Raw genomic sequence first — 19,524 nt, forward strand, 5'->3', positions numbered from 1 at the left:
CAGATGAAAGTGGAGTACGGAGTACTAGTAGTAGCAAGTACAGGTTGGGAGATACCAGAGGCGCTTCCATCGTGCCAGTACTCATCATCAGACTCATTACCTATTCCCGACGACGATAATGACTAACCGATGCAGTTTCAAGAGTGCCCCTCCCACGATCATGCAGTGGTCGCTGCGATACCAGCGGTCAGGAAAAAACCCCAGCCCGCCGTTGTTTCATCTGTACAAAACCCGACATCCACCGCCAATCCACAGTGTAAGTCACCGCTTTTTTGCGTCCTGGTATATCCATTCTTAGTAGCCAATACTATGTGCCAAACTGTGTGACTCAATCTCTTCACATACCCGATTCGGCTCTCGTTTGTCCCTAGCCATGTAAAATCTCCTCATTATTCATACCGTCAGACTCAATGCAGTCTAGAAGGAGTCTAAGGACACTCGGACCAGATCTGTACCTGAGTTGCTGTTCACCGGCTTTAGAAACGTCTACCCCTCTATGACGAAATATTCGAGAAAACCACGGCAGCCTCTTAGTTACAGCTCCACTCCGTTTAATGATTTTTTTTTGTGTCAATATTGGAGTAGTACCCTGAATGATCGGGTCACTACTACGAAGTGGGGGTTCATCCATCTCTGACCAAATGAATTTTCACAGGGAAAACAAATTCTAATTATTCTCCGGTAGCCCGATTCGTTCCCCTCCTACTGATTAGTCGTTGTCATTTGGAAGATTGATAGCCAAGATGCTATCATCCAATACATCCATAACAACCCAACCGCCCAACAACAAGCTCGAGAAAGGGAGGAAGGGGGAAAGACATGTAAGGTACAAACAAATCTCATGATGGTATGCTGTCCAATACATACCTGGTCACAATATCGCAAAAATAGCCCCTCCAACGCTATTCGTTCTTCTAGAAATGTCATGCCCTTGAAGGGAGAAGAATCCTTTCATCTGACGAATAAACGATCGACGTGGCTATAGTGGAACCCAGGGATCGCCGTCGGTCCCTGTCGCAGTCGAATGATAGGGCCAGGATCTCTGAGTGTTGATGCACTAGTATTCGCTATCTGTGATTTTATGCATCTACACCTACACAGGCAGGTACCAATCCTGGACCGTCCCGCGTCGATAGTGAAGAGCGAAGCACAAGGAACCTTCTTAGAAGCTGTTTGCGGAGGGGTAAACAAGAAGAGCAAGGTGGACGGAGACCCGCGGTGTACTATGTCATGAAGCACTCCACTTCGGAAACTCTGAGGTTACACTCCGTCGAGAGAACATACTAGTAGTAAATGTACATACATATCCAACTGCCTGATGCGATTAGGTGCCTCAGGTGCTGATTCATGAGCTGGAGAGGTGCAGTGTGATCTGATCTCGTATTTTGTGCTCATTGGTAGAACCTAGGTCCATATGACGGGGTCGATATACCTACCTAAGAAGTAGATGATTTGTACAATGACCTAGAGACAATCAGTGCGCAGGAGTTTCTCCAGACAATGCGTAAACGCTCGGATACCGATCGACCTAAACAAGAAAGCAGGTAGCAGCACCACTATTCCCTCAGAAAGCTGAACCTACGACAGCAAATCATTCCCAAGTGCCCAATACCAGTCTCTGCCTTACTCTGATCCCCGTAGACGGTGAGTGAGTCAAAGATTGCTCAAACATCGGATTCAGACTCCGAATGCGTGTGAGAACATCTCGAATGCAAGAGCTCTCGAGAACTGATGCAAATGGCTGTCTGTGCCTGGCCAGGCTCCGCGACGCCCCATGCTGACCACCATGTCGGATACATACTACACGCTCTTTTGGGGCCATCTTCATGCTTAGCAGCTTCGTTAAGGTTCCGAGACGCAAGCCAGCCCGTTTCAAGTGGCACAACGTTTTTCACTTCGATGCTCATGGCTACATTTGGAAATCTGCTACCTTGCACTTGGGTATCTCGGGCGAGCGCCTCCGTCAGCCACTTCCACCGCGCCAGATTTATCTGGTTCTTGCGGTGCTGGTAAGGCACACGACAATTCAGCCATAACTCCTACAGTTCTCTGAACAAGATATCGGTCGATGACGCGTCAACCCATGTTGCGGCCTTGATTCTTCTCCGGGCAGAGAGAAAGCCTTGGGCTGGACAAGGTTTCAGAAATCAGACGGATCGTGTTTGATCACGTAGGCCTTTGTTTATTAATGGATTAGGATGATAGGGTGCGCTCAGGCCTTATGCCAGAACCTAGATTGGTCGGTTGTCTACGGAACATCCTCTGTCAGAGTGCCAGCCTTGTGGCCTGACATCAAAAGCGACAGAATTGCAGCATCCAGCCACCTTGAAGGTGAAAATTAAGAGCCCAGTAAAAGGTCAGAGGAGAGGCAAATAAATCATGCCAGGTAGGCAGAAATACGAAAGAAATCCAAAGATAGTATCATCACCATGATTTGTCGTTGTTGATGGTACAAGAAACCCGAAGCATAACCCCGCAGGTCATGTGCGAAGACGCACAGAAGGTCAAAGTCACAACCTCAGCTGAATTATCTGCCTGTGTTAGTAGTAGTAACGTTGGCCGGCGCAGCAGAGATTACATCATGTATTTACTTGAGTGGTGTACTGGTGTACTAGTCATGATATCCAGAACCAAGTTCCCTCGGAGCGCATAATATTCAGAAACCCTCCATTTGGATCGTCATTTATCAACTTTGTTTCTTGCCGAAACAACCTACAAATTCCTTTATGGCCACAATAATCTTACAGGAAATTAATGACAGCGAGTCATGTATTCAGTGTCCGAAAATGTGAGGAGGTTAATTACTAGACTAGGGTCCGAAATTTCTCCGCGAACTGTTCAACACCGAAGCGCTCTCAACCCGTTACCCGTTGAGGAATTTATCGGCTGTCTCCTAAATTTAGCGTGCTCGGAGATTACCTCTTGAATAGTTACCAGTCTAAACTTCGAGTTGCAAGTGTACCAGAATATCAGGTTGGAACTATGTGAGCAAGTGCAAGGTAGACCCCTTTACATGCACTCGTACTGCACTTTCCTTCTGTGTCGTGTGGATCAATTCGTTCGTCGGCTCCTAGAGTTTTCATAGGCAACTACCCCTATTCCACAGTACACTATATCGCGTCGCTGAGCCATGCTAAAAAGTACCACAGATGATGAACCACAGGATAGAGCCATTGAATTTTGTAAAGTTAGCGTTGTCCGTGGCATCATGCCAACAACAATCTTCTCCAACGTGTTATTCGACTACACAAAGAGCAGGATGCTATACAATGCACCTGTATCGCCGCTTGGGGTACTATCATTGGTACTGGAGTTACATTCCACTTGAGATTATCATTCAAATACCCCCAGTCGCAGATGAAAGAAATAGCAAGAAGGGGTAAAGGCAAACGGAGACAAAGAATAGGGCTAAGCTTGCGAAAGTATGTGAACACTATTGTATATAGTCGCAAGCCTTAACCCATCTATTCAAATAGGTAACAAAGACGGAAGGTGGGCATCAATCCTCCTAGATTACGGAACATTCTCAATATTCTTAAACATCTATAGTTGTGGGTTCTCTACTCATAGCCAAACGTCAAAGACATTCTACAAGCATCGAACACATCTTCTCCAGTCATTGAAGTACAACGGAGCATGGCAGTATCTGAAGAGCCATGATCAACCCAAGAATCGAGAAATGTAGCAGTCCTATTCAGTACCATCTCTAAGTACGGAGTATACAAAGATAACTTACCGTCAACTTCCCAGAAGTGAAGTCCTCATACATTTAGTTTATAGACTAGTTATCGCATTCCTCTACGCTCTTTATCGATGCCGGAACCGAGAAATCCATTGTTGAAAGTTTCAACTGACTGCAATACAATCCGCTCAAACTTCACTAGTTCAGATCTACTCTCTTCCCAGCACAGATGATGGGTCCTGTATCTTAAGTGGTCACTGTAGATCTATACTACACAAGATCAGATGTGATGATACCTTCTTATATTTGCTTCTATATTAGCCCCACTATCCATTTTCTCAGCCTGGAATATAGCGCACTTAATCAAAGTCCAATATTAACAGTTTAGCCACAGCTTTTATTGTCTACTGTTTTAGATACTATCCAATGAGTCTCCATACTATACATGGCTAGATCCCAAAGACTTCAGCAAGTTATCAAATATGTAATAACTTGATTATATTCATCGAAGGAACATAGAGCATAATCTTACCTAGATCAGGTATTCAATCAAGGACCTCTGACCAATAGCCCATCATTCAATGACGATTTTCTATGCATAATATACCACGTATTTGGGTAGAGCGCAGTTATGCCAGCAGTTTATTATACCTTCTTAACGTTGGTAGATGATTGGTGCCTTTTCTGAGTTCCCAGAGTAGTTCTTGCGCTAAAACGTTGGAAGAGCTTGTTTATATGTGTGTCGACAGGGAGATTGGAAAATCAAATGAAAGGCTGGAGAGTCTATCATCTGACGAGAAGAATACGGATTAGTCCTTTGCAGGATTGAGGTTGGTATTGAACCTAAGGCCTACGCTCTTGTCAATAAATGACTAGTATAGGTAACTACGAAGGTTTCATAGCCCTTGTCTGAGTTGTGAATATAGATTATGTACCTGTAAAATTCATGATTAAGAAACTGCTGGAGACAAATCCACGCCAGTAAAATGCATATATGTTATGCTGAAGATCGTTATGGCGGATCGATACATCATATCCTCCAAAAATATATGTTAGAGATAAATTGTACATACGGTAGGAAAACTATGCCAACGATCATCATCTGGTATTTGAAAATTCGGAATACTTTCCCACAAGCCTATAATAGACAAGCCATGTATTCTGCAGTGACCTCAAACTACTGTTGGTAACTTGGTTTCTGGAAGTGGGAAAAAGCCCAGCTGACGTCAGGTTGCCACTTTCGGGGCCCATTTATTCCCAAACGGCGGAGAGAGTGACTGGAGGCAAAGGACACTGACATAAGAAGGCTGCTGGTCTTTATATAATAACTATACCCCCTGCTCCAACCTATTCTCTCTGTTTTCCCTCTTTTCCCTGTGTTAGCGAAGTGGATGAGAGATATATCAGCTGGAATATTTCCATATCCGGCACCTTGCCTGCACGTGACTTCGCGTGGGCGGTCAACAGCCACGTCATAATCCGTTGCAGAAACGAGTCAATTAATTAGAGGGGCTTCTTGGAGAAAGAAGAGAAACACCGGTGGAACGTGCTTCCACCCGTATGCTACTTTTCATCGTACCCCCTGAATGATTATCACTATCTCCTCACTGCATCGTGAGCAACCTTAGACCTTCGATCTAGAGGGCACTATTTTTCTTTTCATATTTTCCGATTACACTTCGCCATGTCCGATTCGACCCTTTATCTCTACACCTCTCTTACTGCGGGGTCGTCCCATATCGTCACCGCTACTGCACGATTGGAGACGATCCTCAAAGCCAACAAACTCCCTTTCCGCGCAATTGATGTAGCCACCGATGACGCAGCCAGGAAGCTTTGGGGTCGTCGCTCCAAGGGTAGGAAGTTGCCGGGCCTCGTGAAGTTTGGCACAGTCGTCGGTGTAAGTGGTCCCGTCCTTTCCTATATATGTCGTGTATTCTAGTTGTCGGGAGGATGATGAGTGACGATCTTGTATGGCTGACGATTCTGGAACGGTATAGGATCTGGAAGAGATCGAAGAATGGAACGAATATGGTGAGCTGAGAATGCAGGTCAACAACGTGCAAGATTTTGGTGATAGTATCCCTGCTACGAGCACCGTAATCGCTCAGCCTGAGTCCGGATCTGCTGTATCGACGCCCGCCTCAGAACCTTCGGTACCAAAGCAGAGTACCATCAAGATCCAGAACCCACCCGCAAAGGAATCCCAGAAAGACGACTCCATCACGGTCGCTCTGCGCCAGGCTAGCGAGGAGGCCGCCGCCAAAGCTAAAGAGAGTAAGGCTGAGAAGGTGACCCCAGCTGCTGAGCAGAAGAAGCCCCTCCCTACAGCCGTCGAGGAGAAAAAGGAAGGAGGCGCAGATAGTGTACGTCGGAAATCATCGGTTGCTCCCGAGATCGTCGAGGGGGGCAACCCAAAGCGGCCACCTCTGGTGCCAGAGGTTGCCGCAGTGTCCTCTGCCAATTTTCATGCTGATAATGCCGAAGCACTAGGATTAGTTGAGCATCATCGTGGCTCCATCGTTTCTGCCACGTCCCCAGAGGAAAAAGCCAAGGTCGCTCAGGATATTCGTAAGTCGATTTCTGGCGGTCATGCGGAGATGTTGGAGTCGTTGCGCGACGACCAGGCGCAGAAAGCTGGTCAGGAGGAAACCGTTGATGAAGAGTCGGAAAGTGGCGAGGATGTCGAGGATGTTATGAATCGAAAGGCAAAGAAACCAGGCTCCAGTTGAACGGCCCATGAGAGGTCTTCGTTGGACTCCCGCAGATTGCTTCATGATACGATGGACACGCCCGGCATTACTCTACTAGCCCTCTTACTTTCGGTTTTCTTTTTTCTTTTTTTTTTCTACTACCCTGTAAAGATACCAGCGCATTGATATGAACCATTTTAATTCAAATTTCGTGAATATCAAAGATTTGTGTAGTTTTTATTTATCCTTCAGCCGTATTTACTAGTCTATGCAACACATCTCTAGGTACATACTCCAAACCCGATGTATCGGATATTACCGTATACCAACCCTTGCCCACCTTTTAAACCATCACATGGCCTAAAGTCAAGACGAAAACGGAGATCAATAAAAAGCCCTTAGTGTGAGGAGAAAGGTAAAAATGGAAGAGAAGAAACGAAAAGAAAGCAATTACCGGCGATGCGCGATTAAAATATCATGTCACATGAAATATAGTAAGAAAAATTACTTTTAAAGCTTGTGGTGTTTGTTAACAGCTTCGCGAAGCTTTGCGATGACGTCGGCAGGATCCTGGGCACCAAAAACCGCCGAACCAGCGACAATCACATTGGCTCCTGCTTCAGCGGCCTGGTCCACCGTCCCGAGCCCCAGTCCGCCATCAACCTCGATGTTCAAATTAGGGTATCGCTCACGGAGAGCCTGCACCTTGGGCAGCTCAGAGGCCATGAATTTCTGACCGCCAAAGCCGGGGTACACGGTCATGACGAGGACCATCTGTGAAAAAAGGGCCGTTTAGCATGGATTATGCTTGTGAGGGTTTCTTTTATGTAAGAATGATGTCACTTACATCTGGGCGTTCTTTTTCGTCTTCGCTCTCGAGAATCTCCCACAGTACGTCCACCGGTGTGTCAGGCTTGATAGCAATACCGGCTTGCATGCCCTCTTCGTGGATATATCGGATTAATTCCTTCGGACTCGTCTTGCGAGTGGTTGTCGAGTCGGCAGGCTCGGTCGCTGCGACGGAAGCTATGGCGGCTTCGTAGTGGAAACAGTAGAGGTCGCATCCGGCGTTCTTGAACTCCTTGACCCATTTATGTGGCTAGATTTAAACACAGTACGGTCAGCCGGGCGCGCTCCGAAGTTGTGCGGAATGATCGGAAAGCTTAAAATATGATGTGCGAAAACGGCGCGGGTTGCTGAAGGTTCAGGAGCAGGTATCTCTCACCTCCATGATCATCATATGGCAGTCAAAGGTGCCCCGGCCATGGGGCTGGGTTGGACGGTCGACATGAGACCGGATCTTGGTGACAACGGGAGCTCCGAAGGTGATGTTAGGAACGAAGTGGCCGTCCATGATGTCGACATGGAGCCAGTCTGAGCCCTGGGCCATCTTCGTGGAGCATTCGCTTCCCAGAGTCGCGAAATCCGCGCTCAAGATGGACGGGGCAATGATCGCCGGCGGGGACATGATGTCTGAAAGTCTCAGGAGCTTGTATAAAGGAAAGGAAGCAATTGACGGGTATGGCGGGGGAGATGGTCAATGGGAAGGATAAGCTTCAGGGGACGATGGGGAGAGAAGACAGGTTATATACCTGTATCCGGAAAGGACTGTGTGGACAGCACAGGTATGGAGAAAGAGTGGATATGTGTACTCCATCAGAGGGCAGGCAAATGCCCATAAAAAAAAATTAATCACCGGCCATTGATATCACCGCCATTTACCGGTCGACGTCACTCCGAACAGCCAAATCAGGCAAGTTGGATGCTGGTGATAAGGGCTAGGGCCAAGACTCTCACGTGGGATGCCCGGTGGGGTTGCATTAGGGGGAGCTTCGATGCCTGAACGGAGGTCGAGACTCAGGCCTGAACGGGATCACGGGAACCAGCTTCCCGCCATATTGAGATGCCGTCGACCACTTTGGTGCTTTATTGGTAATCTCTCGACTTTGACTCAACACTGACTTGGATTAGTGCCAGTTCACCCCAGCGGCCTAATTTCCGATGAAGTGGTCGGCTGACCTGGTCGTACACCGTTAGTCAGCCAGTTGTTGAGCTGGTTGGGAACGGAATGACCACTTTTGTCTTTCCAGACTTGCCTGGTGATGAAGACAATGTCCGACAACCATACTTGCTACCTAACCGTCATTAATTAACCGCCTTTCCAAAATAACGTTGGGTGGGGAAAGCACGATCTACTGATTAATCAGAACACCCCTCGACAGGATTTCTAAAGATAGACCGCCCGGCGCTTGTTGTTCACCAATCACACTCACCTTAACTTCCAGTCACAAAGCATCATTCGTCGAGAGCCGTTCTCTGCACGCGCCCCCCACCTATTGGTGTGATATCTGTCCAGCGTGCTGGATGTCACTTCTGTTGTACCTCTCAGAGTGCTGGAAGTCCTTCAGGAGCGAAGCGCCGTCTTTACAGCAACCAATGGTAGCCTTTCTGAAAGGTTTATTTCCAAGGATCCCTGGCTTGTCGTGCGCAATAGTGCAGTAGTTTCTGCACGGATGATGGTTGGTGTGGACGACGTCTCCAGATCTTCCCCTCTTCTCCCTCAGACCTGGGTGTATTTATCAGAGCCATGCGCCACGGATCGATCGTGATCTTCACCTACTTCGTTGTGGTCATTTTACCTTAATTTTCTTTTTCCTTTTTGTTGGCTTTGAACATTTGTGCCTTCAGCTCTGTGAGCTAGGCCGTCCTTCGTTGTATCCTTTGCTTGCGCTGGTAGACCCGTTGATCGGCGTCGAACGCAGTTGAAATAATATACCCTTAGAACGTTTCGTTTTGGACAACATCGGCTTATGTTGTAATTCCTTATTCTTTCTCGAAGAAAAAGAAAACAGCAACGCATACGGCAACATGACTGAGTTATTGCGCTCTGCAACAGCCAGATGTCCGCCTCCTCGGCAGGCCCGAGGGACGAGGCTTAATACCATAATTGAGGATTCTCGTGAGGGGGAATACTCGGAAACACCGCGTTACCGAGAGGCTCGCCCAAACAAGAATGCTTCTCAGCCACAGTTAAAATTGAAGACCAGTGGTCTGGCGCTGGCGTCTAGACTAAACCGTCTGCTGTCTCCCTTATCTGCTGGAACTACCTCCTCTTGCTCAGATACCGAATGGCAAAATCAAATGCAAACATTTGATGATCTGTATGATGCAACCGACGAGGAGTCAGAGATGAGTGATGAGTGCACTTCGATCTCGAGTACTCGCCCAACAAGTCTGCTGACCCCAACGACAAGAAATTCGATTTCGCCGACGAGTCGTAATCGCTATCCCAGTCTTACGATTCCCTCGTCAACAATATGGCCGTCTCTTCAGGGTGCCCCGAAAAGCTCACCAATTCCCCCAACGCCGCCCCCTAAGATCCCAGTCTCCCCGGCAGCTTTATCATTTCTTGGCCATTCCGTGCCGGCCGTGCATGCTCCTCCGTCGCTGGACGGCAGTGTGTCATCGGATCAAGTCTCCAATATTAGTGCTCCAGCTACTCCAGATGTCCAGTCACTTCCTGACAACGACTGGAATCCGCATGAAATCCTTGTCCGGCCGGACCTCGAAGATGAAGAAGATGCCGACCTTCAAAATCCAGAGACAAGCTCAGATCTACAAAGTATTGAAATCGCGATAGAGAATACCGAAGAGGATTGGCGACAGTTTCTCGGAAACTTCCCTCGAATTCCTGGCCAAGCGAGATCGCCACCCGTCGCTGACCCTGTGCGCGAAGATACTCCCTCTGACACAGGCGTGTTTCTCCCTGAAGATGCGTTGGCAATGTTGAGACACATTCCCCTGGATGTGACCCCGGATCCTTGGTCAGAGACTTCTGAAAGCAATGAAGAGATGTGGCAGATCGAAACACCAGAGCGACCACGCAGTGCTGACGATGCGACTCCCGCTTCAGACCTCTCTGGATATAGCTTCAGTAGACTCAGTATACCCTCCCCTGGTGGCTTCTTTGCCTCCCTTGGTCCAAGAGCTCGTCACACTTGGTCGATTCCCAAGTTAAACAACATTCCTTCATCTGCGATAGCTGAGAGGTTTTACGATCTACCATTCACCAGGACCGAAGGGGAAATCGTTGAGCAGATCATTGAATGTCCTGAGAGGTCAATTGATGAACAGCTAACAGCTGTTTACGATCCAAGAGGACCCCCGACTGCGATCAGGATCCCTTCTGAGGACCCAGCGCCACATTTAGAACATGCAGAAAGTCCAGTTAGTGACGACGTCGATGGTGTGCATGAGATTGCAAGACCAGGCATGTACAATCCGGAGGAGCGAGATGAGAACTATGAAGATGAATTGCAAAAGAAGGCAATGGCAAGCCTAGACCGAACTAGCGTTTGGCTCGCAGCGCAGGCTTCGTATCTTGCTGCCCTGTGTGAAACGAATCCCGCCAATACCCCAGTAAGCGAAAGAGAAGACTGTATCGCAATCGCGGAGAGTGTGACACAAGCCGTAGCACAAGTCGTGTCCCAAAAGTCCGTACGATTTGACGAGACAGTTCCAGAAGCTCCCAGCTCCCAGCCTTCTGCGCTGGCAAGCAAGGACTCAATCTATTGGAGGGGGTTCCAGTCTATTCGGCGACGTGCTAGAAACACAGACACTTTCATGCACCGAACCATGCGCTTCGACGCCGTGCAATCTATTCGACTGGGTCTGCCCAATACACATACAAATTGTTTATTGGGCAATTACGAATTAGTTCGTCCCGGACGGCCTCCTTACAGAGGTCCATTCTCCCAAGCACCCCGCGATTCAGTCGTGGGTTCCATCTTGGAGGAAAAAGCGCAGTTTTCCATGCTGGAGAAGGAGCAGTTAGTGCTTACCCAGATTAGTGAGCCTATGTGGGCCATGGAGGCCCTTCGATACCTCAATGGTGGTCGTCTGATTGCTAGTCCTGCTTTCAAACGACTTGCTAAGTCGAAGGCAGTCTCAACAGACTCTCAAAGATCTGGTTCACGTCGCATTAGAGTTCTGGATCTCGGGGGTCATGCTTCGTGTGAGTGGGCATGGCAGATTGCACATGACTACCCTAACGTCAAGGTTTACACCGTCTTCACCGAGCACCAGGCATTTAACCGTGGCATCAAAGGGCCCGCGAACCACCGTCAAATTTCCGTGCAAAATCTGTGGCAACTGCCATTCTCTAATAATAAGTTTGACGTGATCTCTACCCGTTCACTGCCAGCCCTATTGAAGAGCGAACGTAGCTCCGGTGACCAGCAAGACGAATATGAACTTTGCCTTCAAGAATGCCGTCGCTGCCTCAAGCCAGGTGGATACCTAGAATTCTTCGTGATGGATGCACAGATATCGCGCGGAGGGCCTTACGCATCTGCCACGTCCGTTGAGTTCGCATACAACCTCAAGACGCGAGGCTACGACCCAACCCCTACGAAGAGCTTCCTCGGGCGTCTGCAGAAAGGTGGTTTTGTAGGGGTCAAACGAGCTTGGATGTTCTTACCAATGGGAAACGAGCCGGCAGTCTCCCCTGTTCCCAGGGAGACACCCGAGCCTAGAGTCAAGAGCCACATCAGCGAATGTGAAGCGGTTCAGGGCCCGGTCGGCAGCACAGCTGACGCTGCAAGTGTCACTGGCCTGTTTGGTGGGTGGATTTGGGAACAATGGCTTCTCAAGTTGCAAATCGAGATGGGTCGAGAGCAGGGGAGGTTGCTAGAAGGAATCGGAAGCGTTTTCGACGAGGGTCGCAAGAACGGAGCTGGTTGGACATGCTTGTCTGGTTGGGCGATGAAACCAAGACAGATGAAGCAACATGGACCCCAATAGAACCATGATAGGTAAAGGGTTCACTCACTCTTTCACCCCTTGTTTTTATCTCTATTTGGTCCTGTCCTTCGTTTGGTTCATGTATGTGAATGATACAAGTTAGCTATGATACCCATATACCGCCCTGGCGGCGAGCATTAATGTAATATACGAGATTGATTGGTGCCCATTTTATGCGAAGGGATTTGAACAAGATGATTTTGTCCAGGCGCGTTGGGCAAATGCATGCATGAGACAGGAGGAGAGCCCATAGCAGAACTATAGTATCCCAACAACACATGTGGAACGATAGAAAGCCACTACACTTGTTACCTGGAATCAGACACCTATGTAGAATTTTATTCGTTCGTTGACAGCCTCCCATCGGGAACGCTCTGGATAACATTGTTTGGTCATTGCTAGAGTGTCATGTAGTCACTAAAGCCAGCTCGCTGAACACGAACGACAACAGTCCATATCACGTGACACCCGACCGGAGCAGATTAGATTGCGACTGACAACATCACTTCAACGGTATTATATTCCCCCACCTTTACGGTCTCTCCATTATACCTTGAATTGCTCGCTGGGAAGTGCAGGGCAATTGTACCTTTTATCCACAAATATATCCCACGAGGCCATGCGATAAGGCTTGCAAACACCACAACCCCGCGCTCAATTACCCTCCCGCCGCAACCATGCTCTTCTTCAGGTATGCCGGCCCACGACTGACAGGTCAAGCAAAAGAACGAAGCTTCTCTAACACAGTACAGTTTCTTCAAGACCCTCACAAACCAAACCGTGATTATTGAGCTCAAAAACGACATTCGTATCCGCGGAACACTGAAATCCGTCGACCAATACCTCAACATCAAGCTCGACGATGTCGACGTCCTGGACCTGGACAAGTACCCTCACCTCTCGTCCGTGAAGAACATGTTCATCCGTGGTAGTGTGGTTCGCTACGTTGTCCTGCCCCGATCGGAAGTAGATGTCGGTTTGCTGGAGGATGCCACAAGACGAGGTAAGCTTGCGATTTGCGCTCCCACTCCGCTTGTCCGCACTATTCTAAAATCAATGCTAATATTTATTCTACTACAGAGGCAGCCAACCAAGCCGGAAAAGCTCGGTGATCGAAGTAACCCGAAGTACAAAGAGAGAAGAGAATCCGATCATGCTAGTTTAATCCCCTTACGATGCGATGTCGCTGCGTGCCCCCGGAACAAAATAATCTATGTGATGATCGCCACGGAGAAAGCCTAGGATATGAATACCGGTCTAGGTGGTGGCAGAAATTGAATATTTTTTTTGGTCTATGAGATGTCAAAGGAAGCTTGGAAGGGCGCTGAGGATTCGAAGATCCTATTCCTGTCGATTAGAGCTGGTACCTTCCCTGCAAACAGCAGCTTAAGCTATGTCTACACGCATGTGGCATAGGCTACTTGCCGGTGCTTTACAAATTCAAATATAATTCAACCGTACCCGGTGAAACTAGGTCGAATATGAGGCAAGAGTAATCCTATCGGGTAATATGGACACGTGATCTCGCGACGCGAAAATGATTGCCGCGCCGCGCCACGTTCTTGTCCTTACGTTGGTTTCTGTCGTCGACATTCATTTCGAGAATTGTACGAAAAACGGGGGACTCAGTACAGTATGAACATATAAGACATATAACGCATTGAAATCAGATTGATGAACCGGATCCCATCCAGCGACCAACAATTTGCCCCTCATCTGAATACACCTACGGCCGCCAATATCGACCACAACCTGATTCACACAAAGTATTCGACATGGCTGGATCATTTTCAAAGAAAGGCTCGACGCCATCTAAACAGCCCTTCAGGTCCAAGCAACAAGGCTCTGTGAAACGGAACAGCAGTCTCCTGAACTTTTTTCAGAAGGCGGACGGCCCGCCGCAAGCCACATCTCGACAGTCTCGGATTACGCAATTTGCAACGAAAGCAGACCGACCGACGGGTAACGGACAGGGCAGTTCATCTCTCCGGCGGGAAGATAGCTCTAAGAGTAACGGCGGTGGCGGGTTGTTCTTAGATGATCGGAATGGAAAGAAGCCGGCCTCAATAGATCCTAGTACGCCTCCGCGGTCCCGGTCCCGGACACCTGATGACATCTGGGGTGAAGATGATGGAGACCTCGTGGCTCCAAAGGAGGAGGAGAGATATAACGAGAATGGGTCTGCGGTTAAGAAGCGTAAGGTCCAGTCAGAGTCATCCTCTCCTCGGACCGATCAGGTGAAGGATGAAGTCTCTTCGACAACGCCTGCACCCGCAAAATCGCGAAAGGTCAGCGGACCGTTTATCGATGAGTCTGATAGTGAGGAGGATATGGGGGCATTTGGAGATTTAGGTGACGAGCCAGCGGTCTTGACAAAGCCCGAAGCCAAGAAGGATGTAACGGGCGTTGATAATGACCGGAACGATGATGATCAAACTTCCGATGTCGCCGTACCCTCATTGGTAAGAGAAGCCACGAGCCATATCGAAGATGATGAACTTGCGAATTTTGACGATCTAGAAGAGGACGATTTCGGAGGGGAAGAAGGACTCTTAGACCAGGAAAACGACGACGACGAAGAAGAACCCGAAGAGACGATATTTGGTTTCGACGACTCGAACGATTTGCCAGCTCTAGAGGAGTGCGATGTGGATCCTGGCGGTATTGTAGCAGTGTGCCCAATATGCCAGATCGAGTTGGTAGGCTTGAGTGACGTTGTAAGGCGCTCTCTTGATTTGGACTATTTACAAGTTACATGCTAATAGTAGTAGGACGTGTCGGTGCATGTCAATGATTGCCTTGATGGGAAACCTAGCACTGTTTTGCCAAAACTGAAGCCCGACACAGCGGCAATGGCGCTGACGCGCGCGGAACTCGCTTCCATTGCAAGACCACCACAAAATGATCCATATTCCTCCGGCACATCCAAGACAGCATCCGCTTTCTCGAAGCTTATGGCAGGTAACGCGGAAGATACAGCATGGACAGTCGCGGCGGCCAGGGAAGTTAAGTCTAGGGGCAAGCAGGCATATCAACGAACTTGTCCATTCTACAAGATTATTCCGGGCTTCTCGATCTGTGTGGATGCTTTTCGTTATGGAGCAGTCGAAGGATGCAATGCCTACTTTTTGAGCCACTACCATAGTGACCACTACATAGGCCTCACGGCCTCTTGGCGCCATGGACCCATCTACTGCAGCAAAGCTACTGGCAATCTCGTTCGCCAACAGCTCAAGGTAGACCCGCGATGGGTGGTGGATTTAGAATTCGAGAAGACTACAGAGGTCCCCAATACTGGGGTTCAAGTTACTTTGATCGAGGCCAATCATTGCCCCGGAAGCGCCATTTTTCTCTTTGAGAAGGCCATGGGGTCTGGCCCGTCCAAGAGGATTCAGCGGGTTCTGCATTGTGGCGATTTCCGAGCATCTCCGACCCATGTGCAACACGCCCTTCTTCGCCCCGAGGTGGTCGACTCCGTCACGGGACAGAAACGGCAGCAAAGGATAGATGTGTGCTACTTGGATACTACGTATCTGAGTCCCAAGTACTCCTTTCCTAGTCAAATCGATGTCATCGAAGCCTGCGCGGAGCTCTGTGTTAGCCTTGACCAAGGCGAGGACGAAGGCCCTGCGCCGTGGCAGTCACAAAAGGCAAATAAAGGAGGCGGGAGTATCATGAGTAAATTTTTCAACTCTGTGACGGGATCGGGAAAGATACAGGAGAGATCGTCTCGCCCGCAAGGCCGATTGTTGGTCGTCATCGGCACGTATAGTATCGGCAAAGAGCGCGTATGTCTAGCCATTGCCCGAGCCTTGAAGAGCAAGATTTATGCCACTGCGGGCAAGCAACGAGTGTGTGCTTGCCTGGAGGATGCCGAGCTTTCTTCGTTGTTAACGGATGACCCTGTGGAGGCCCAGGTGCATATGCAGACGCTGTTCGAGATCCGCGCTGAAACGCTGGCCGACTACCTGGATTCGATGAAGCCGCACTTCACTCGCGTGGTAGGATTCCGCCCGACAGGATGGACATACCGTCCACCCACAGAGAGGATGTTGGACAACCCGCCCGTCTCAACGGTGCTACATTCTGCTCATTGGAAGACGCCTTTCACCGCACGCGACCTGGTGCCCCAGCGCGGAAGTACGCGTGAAAGCGCGTGCTTTGGAGTGCCGTACAGCGAACACAGCTCGTTTCGGGAACTGACGATGTTCTGTTGTGCGCTCCGGATCGGACGGGTGATCCCTACGGTAAACGTTGGCAGCCGGAAAAGTCGGGAGCGAATGAAGGCATGGGTTGAGCGATGGGAGGCGGAGAAGAGGAAGAGTGGATTGTATCGGGTGGAAGGGGACCAGTGGTAGAGTGAAAGATTTTTGGCGAAGAAGACTTGTACATATTCATACACCGGCAGTATATTGTGGAGCATACGACCTATGCTAGGACCAGCTACATTTTCACCAGCCGTAGAGGGAGACCTGCATTATGGCTCTTCGTGTCTGCACATCATCGATACAACGTGACGTATCATATGCATCCCGACATGACATATTTGCATATAGTACCTCCATACCTTGCTGAAATAAAATAGAATATAATTGGGAGTCCTTTGCACCTTGGCGACCTAACAACGTAGCGAACGTACATACTAATTACGAGTACATCTGTTGTCCACCGCGACGCCACCAAATGTGTAGTCGAATTATTACTGGTGGTGTACCGGCCACCACCAATGGGAGAGGCGGGAAAGGTAAGAAGGATGACCACATTAGCTTGGCTCAAAGCTAATCGAATGTGCTTCACCAGTGATGGACTTGAAGGCGACCAACAGAACCGTGGGCAAGCATGAGCGGTCAATCATGACTCGTGACTGGCAGGGGCACGTTAACCGAGAGCAGAAGCGGGGGATCGGAGGCCAACATCGGCTGCTTAAGAACCGCAAGTCAACCCCAGACTTCCCGAATTTGACTTCCGTCGGTTGGATAGCCTCGGGGAAGCCTCGTTGCCGCTAGACCCATAAATATTGACCATCAGCCATAGTCCTGATGAGGATGATAGAGAGACATGATATGATTCTTCGACCATTAGAGTGATTCTTATTATTTTATTTTATTTTATTTTTATTTTTTTTCCTGAGATCTTTGTTTCTCTTTCGATTCTCTGTTGACAGCATTCTTCACCTTTCAACAATTTCTCAGGCGTGGAGTTGATTGATTCTTGACGGCAATCATTCACTCATCTCTTACCGAAACAAGGTTAGTGGCAACGGTTACCAACTGATTCTCCACGATCATCCCGTTATGGTTAAATTCTGAATCCTTTCGCCAATGCTAACGCACCTCCCTGGTTTAGCTTCTTAATTGTCCTACATTATACCGTCTTGCTGGAGGAGTACAACAAGGACAATACCCGCCATGATTGCCGAGCTCCTGACGCCAACCGGCGCAGCGTATGTGCTCACCGCCGCCGTCTTCGTGTACTATATCCTGCCCTACCTGCAGCTATGGCGCTTACGCGATATACCCTCGCCCGGCTTCGCCGCATTCTCCAACCTGTGGCTGATGTTGCAAGCCCGCCAGGGGCACCGCTTCATCACTGTCGACAACGCCCATAAGAAACATGGCAAACTCGTGCGCATTGCACCCAGGCATATCTCCATTGCCGACGACGAGGCTATTCAGGCTGTTTACGGACACGGAAATGGATTCCTTAAGGCGTATGTCTCTTCCTTTCTTCACTATTCCCCTAGACAATCAACATCCTCTGCGGATGCAAATTCCGCCAACAAAACAACATTGCAAAAAAAACTGATAACAATACAGTGACTTCTACGATGCCTTCGTCTCTATCCGCCGCGGTCTCTTCAACACCCGCGACCGCGCTGAACACACCCGTAAGCGCAAGACCGTGAGCCACACCTTCTCCATGAAATCCATCGGCCAGTTCGAACAATACATCCATGGAAATGCCGAGCTCTTCGTGAAACAGTGGAACCGCCTCGCCGATACCCAAGCTAACCCCAAGACCGGCTACGCGACCCTGGACGCCCTGAACTGGTTCAACTACCTCGCCTTCGACATCATTGGTGACCTCGCCTTTGGTGCCCCCTTCGGTATGCTCGAGAAGGGCCAGGACATCGCTGAAATGCGCTTGAACCCGAACGACAAGCCCAGCTATGTGCAGGCCGTCGAAGTCCTCAACCGCCGTGGTGAAGTCTCTGCTACCCTGGGTGCCTGCCCCAGTCTCATTCCCTGGGCGAAGTTTATCCCCGACCGCTTCTTCAAGGATGGACTCGAGGCTGTGCAGAATCTGGCTGGTATTGCGGTCGCGCGGGTGAATGAGCGTCTTCGTCCGGAGGTTATGGCGAACAACACTCGTGTGGACTTGCTGGCTCGTCTTATGGAGGGCAAGGATTCCAATGGAAACAAGCTTGGCCGCGAGGAACTTACAGCCGAGGCGCTCACGCAGCTGATTGCCGGTTCTGATACTACGAGTAACACCTCCTGTGCTATTTTGTACTGGTGTCTGCGCACTCCTGGGGTTATTGAGAAGCTGCACAAGGTGCTCGACGAGTCGATTCCCAAGGATGTGGATGTGCCCGTTCACGCAATGGTTAAGGATATCCCCTAGTATGTCATTCTCCTTCGCTCCCGCTCCCCCCTTACACTACTTGTCCTGGCCAAAAGCTAACTAAGAAAAAAGTCTCCAATGGGTCATCTGGGAAACAATGCGTATCCACAGCACTTCCGCCATGGGCCTTCCCCGTGAAATTCCTGCCGGTAACCCCCCGGTCACAATCTCAGGCCATACCTTCTACCCTGGCGATGTCGTCTCCGTGCCCAGCTACACCATCCACCGCTCCAAGGAAATCTGGGGTCCCGATGCCGAGCAGTTCGTCCCCGAGCGCTGGGACCCCAAGCGTCTGACTGCCCGCCAGAAGGCCGCTTTCATCCCCTTCAGCACTGGTCCCCGCGCCTGTGTCGGCCGGAACGTCGCGGAGATGGAGCTGCTCGTCATCTGTGGAACTGTCTTCCGGTTGTTTGACTTCGAAATTCAGCAGGATGGACCCATGGAGACGAGGGAGGGATTCCTCCGCAAGCCTCTGGGACTCATGGTTGGAATGAAGAGGAGACGTGTTGCTGCTTAGGCTCCGGGAGGGGTGACAAAGAAAGCTTCGGGTGAAACTTTGGGTGGACTAGTAAAATTGGATGTAAATATGCTGTATGATTTGAAATTGTGCGATGGTCAATGAATTTCTACTTTTGAATCTGTTCTTGATGACTGAGGTTCATATGTATATATGATGAATGGCCTTCTGGCCTTTTTTTTTTTTTTTTTTTTTTTTTTTTTTTT

The 19,524-nt window shown here is 49.3% G+C and overlaps 3 protein-coding genes across 3 annotated transcripts; 2 read left to right on the plus strand and 1 right to left on the minus strand.

The window, feature by feature from the left end:
* Positions 1 to 5,366: 5,366 nt before the first annotated feature.
* Positions 5,367 to 6,414, plus strand: BDV37DRAFT_287484 (uncharacterized protein; the record flags this gene model as incomplete). Its single annotated transcript, XM_032088114.1, has 2 exons — positions 5,367 to 5,582; positions 5,683 to 6,414. The coding sequence occupies 2 exons, from the start codon at positions 5,367 to 5,369 to the stop codon at positions 6,412 to 6,414; spliced, it is 948 nt and encodes a 315-aa protein (XP_031936881.1).
* A 190-nt stretch (positions 6,415 to 6,604) lies between these two features.
* On the minus strand, positions 6,605 to 8,543 carry BDV37DRAFT_228834 (ribulose-phosphate 3-epimerase RPE1). Its single transcript, XM_032080311.1, has 3 exons — positions 7,601 to 8,543; positions 7,223 to 7,474; positions 6,605 to 7,149 (listed from the first exon to the last, which is right to left on the minus strand). The coding sequence occupies exons 1-3, from the start codon at positions 7,841 to 7,843 to the stop codon at positions 6,886 to 6,888; spliced, it is 759 nt and encodes a 252-aa protein (XP_031936882.1). The 5' UTR covers positions 7,844 to 8,543; the 3' UTR covers positions 6,605 to 6,885.
* A 700-nt stretch (positions 8,544 to 9,243) lies between these two features.
* Positions 9,244 to 19,318, plus strand: BDV37DRAFT_275192 (cytochrome P450-domain-containing protein; the record flags this gene model as incomplete). Its single annotated transcript, XM_032085354.1, has 7 exons — positions 9,244 to 12,125; positions 12,930 to 13,122; positions 14,061 to 14,894; positions 14,949 to 16,507; positions 17,573 to 17,887; positions 17,994 to 18,800; positions 18,874 to 19,318. 7 exons carry the CDS (start codon positions 9,244 to 9,246, stop codon positions 19,316 to 19,318), a joined length of 7,035 nt encoding a protein of 2,344 aa, XP_031936883.1.
* Between the last annotated feature and the right edge of the window lie 206 nt (positions 19,319 to 19,524).

The sequence above is a fragment of the Aspergillus pseudonomiae genome, assembly GCF_009193645.1.
Source record: "Aspergillus pseudonomiae strain CBS 119388 unplaced genomic scaffold BDV37scaffold_94, whole genome shotgun sequence".
Taxonomy (NCBI): Eukaryota; Fungi; Ascomycota; class Eurotiomycetes; order Eurotiales; family Aspergillaceae; genus Aspergillus; species Aspergillus pseudonomiae.

Excerpts from the sequence above, each read along its gene's own strand:
- BDV37DRAFT_228834 (XM_032080311.1), bottom strand. The coding sequence starts at position 7,843 with ATGTCCCCGCCGGCGATCATTGCCCCGTCCATCTTGAGCGCGGATTTC. Across the intron at positions 7,475-7,600 it reads GCCATATGATGATCATGGAG|CCACATAAATGGGTCAAGGA; the intron begins GTGAGAGATACC and ends GTTTAAATCTAG. Across the intron at positions 7,150-7,222 it reads ACGAAAAAGAACGCCCAGAT|ATGGTCCTCGTCATGACCGT; the intron begins GTAAGTGACATC and ends CTTTTTTCACAG.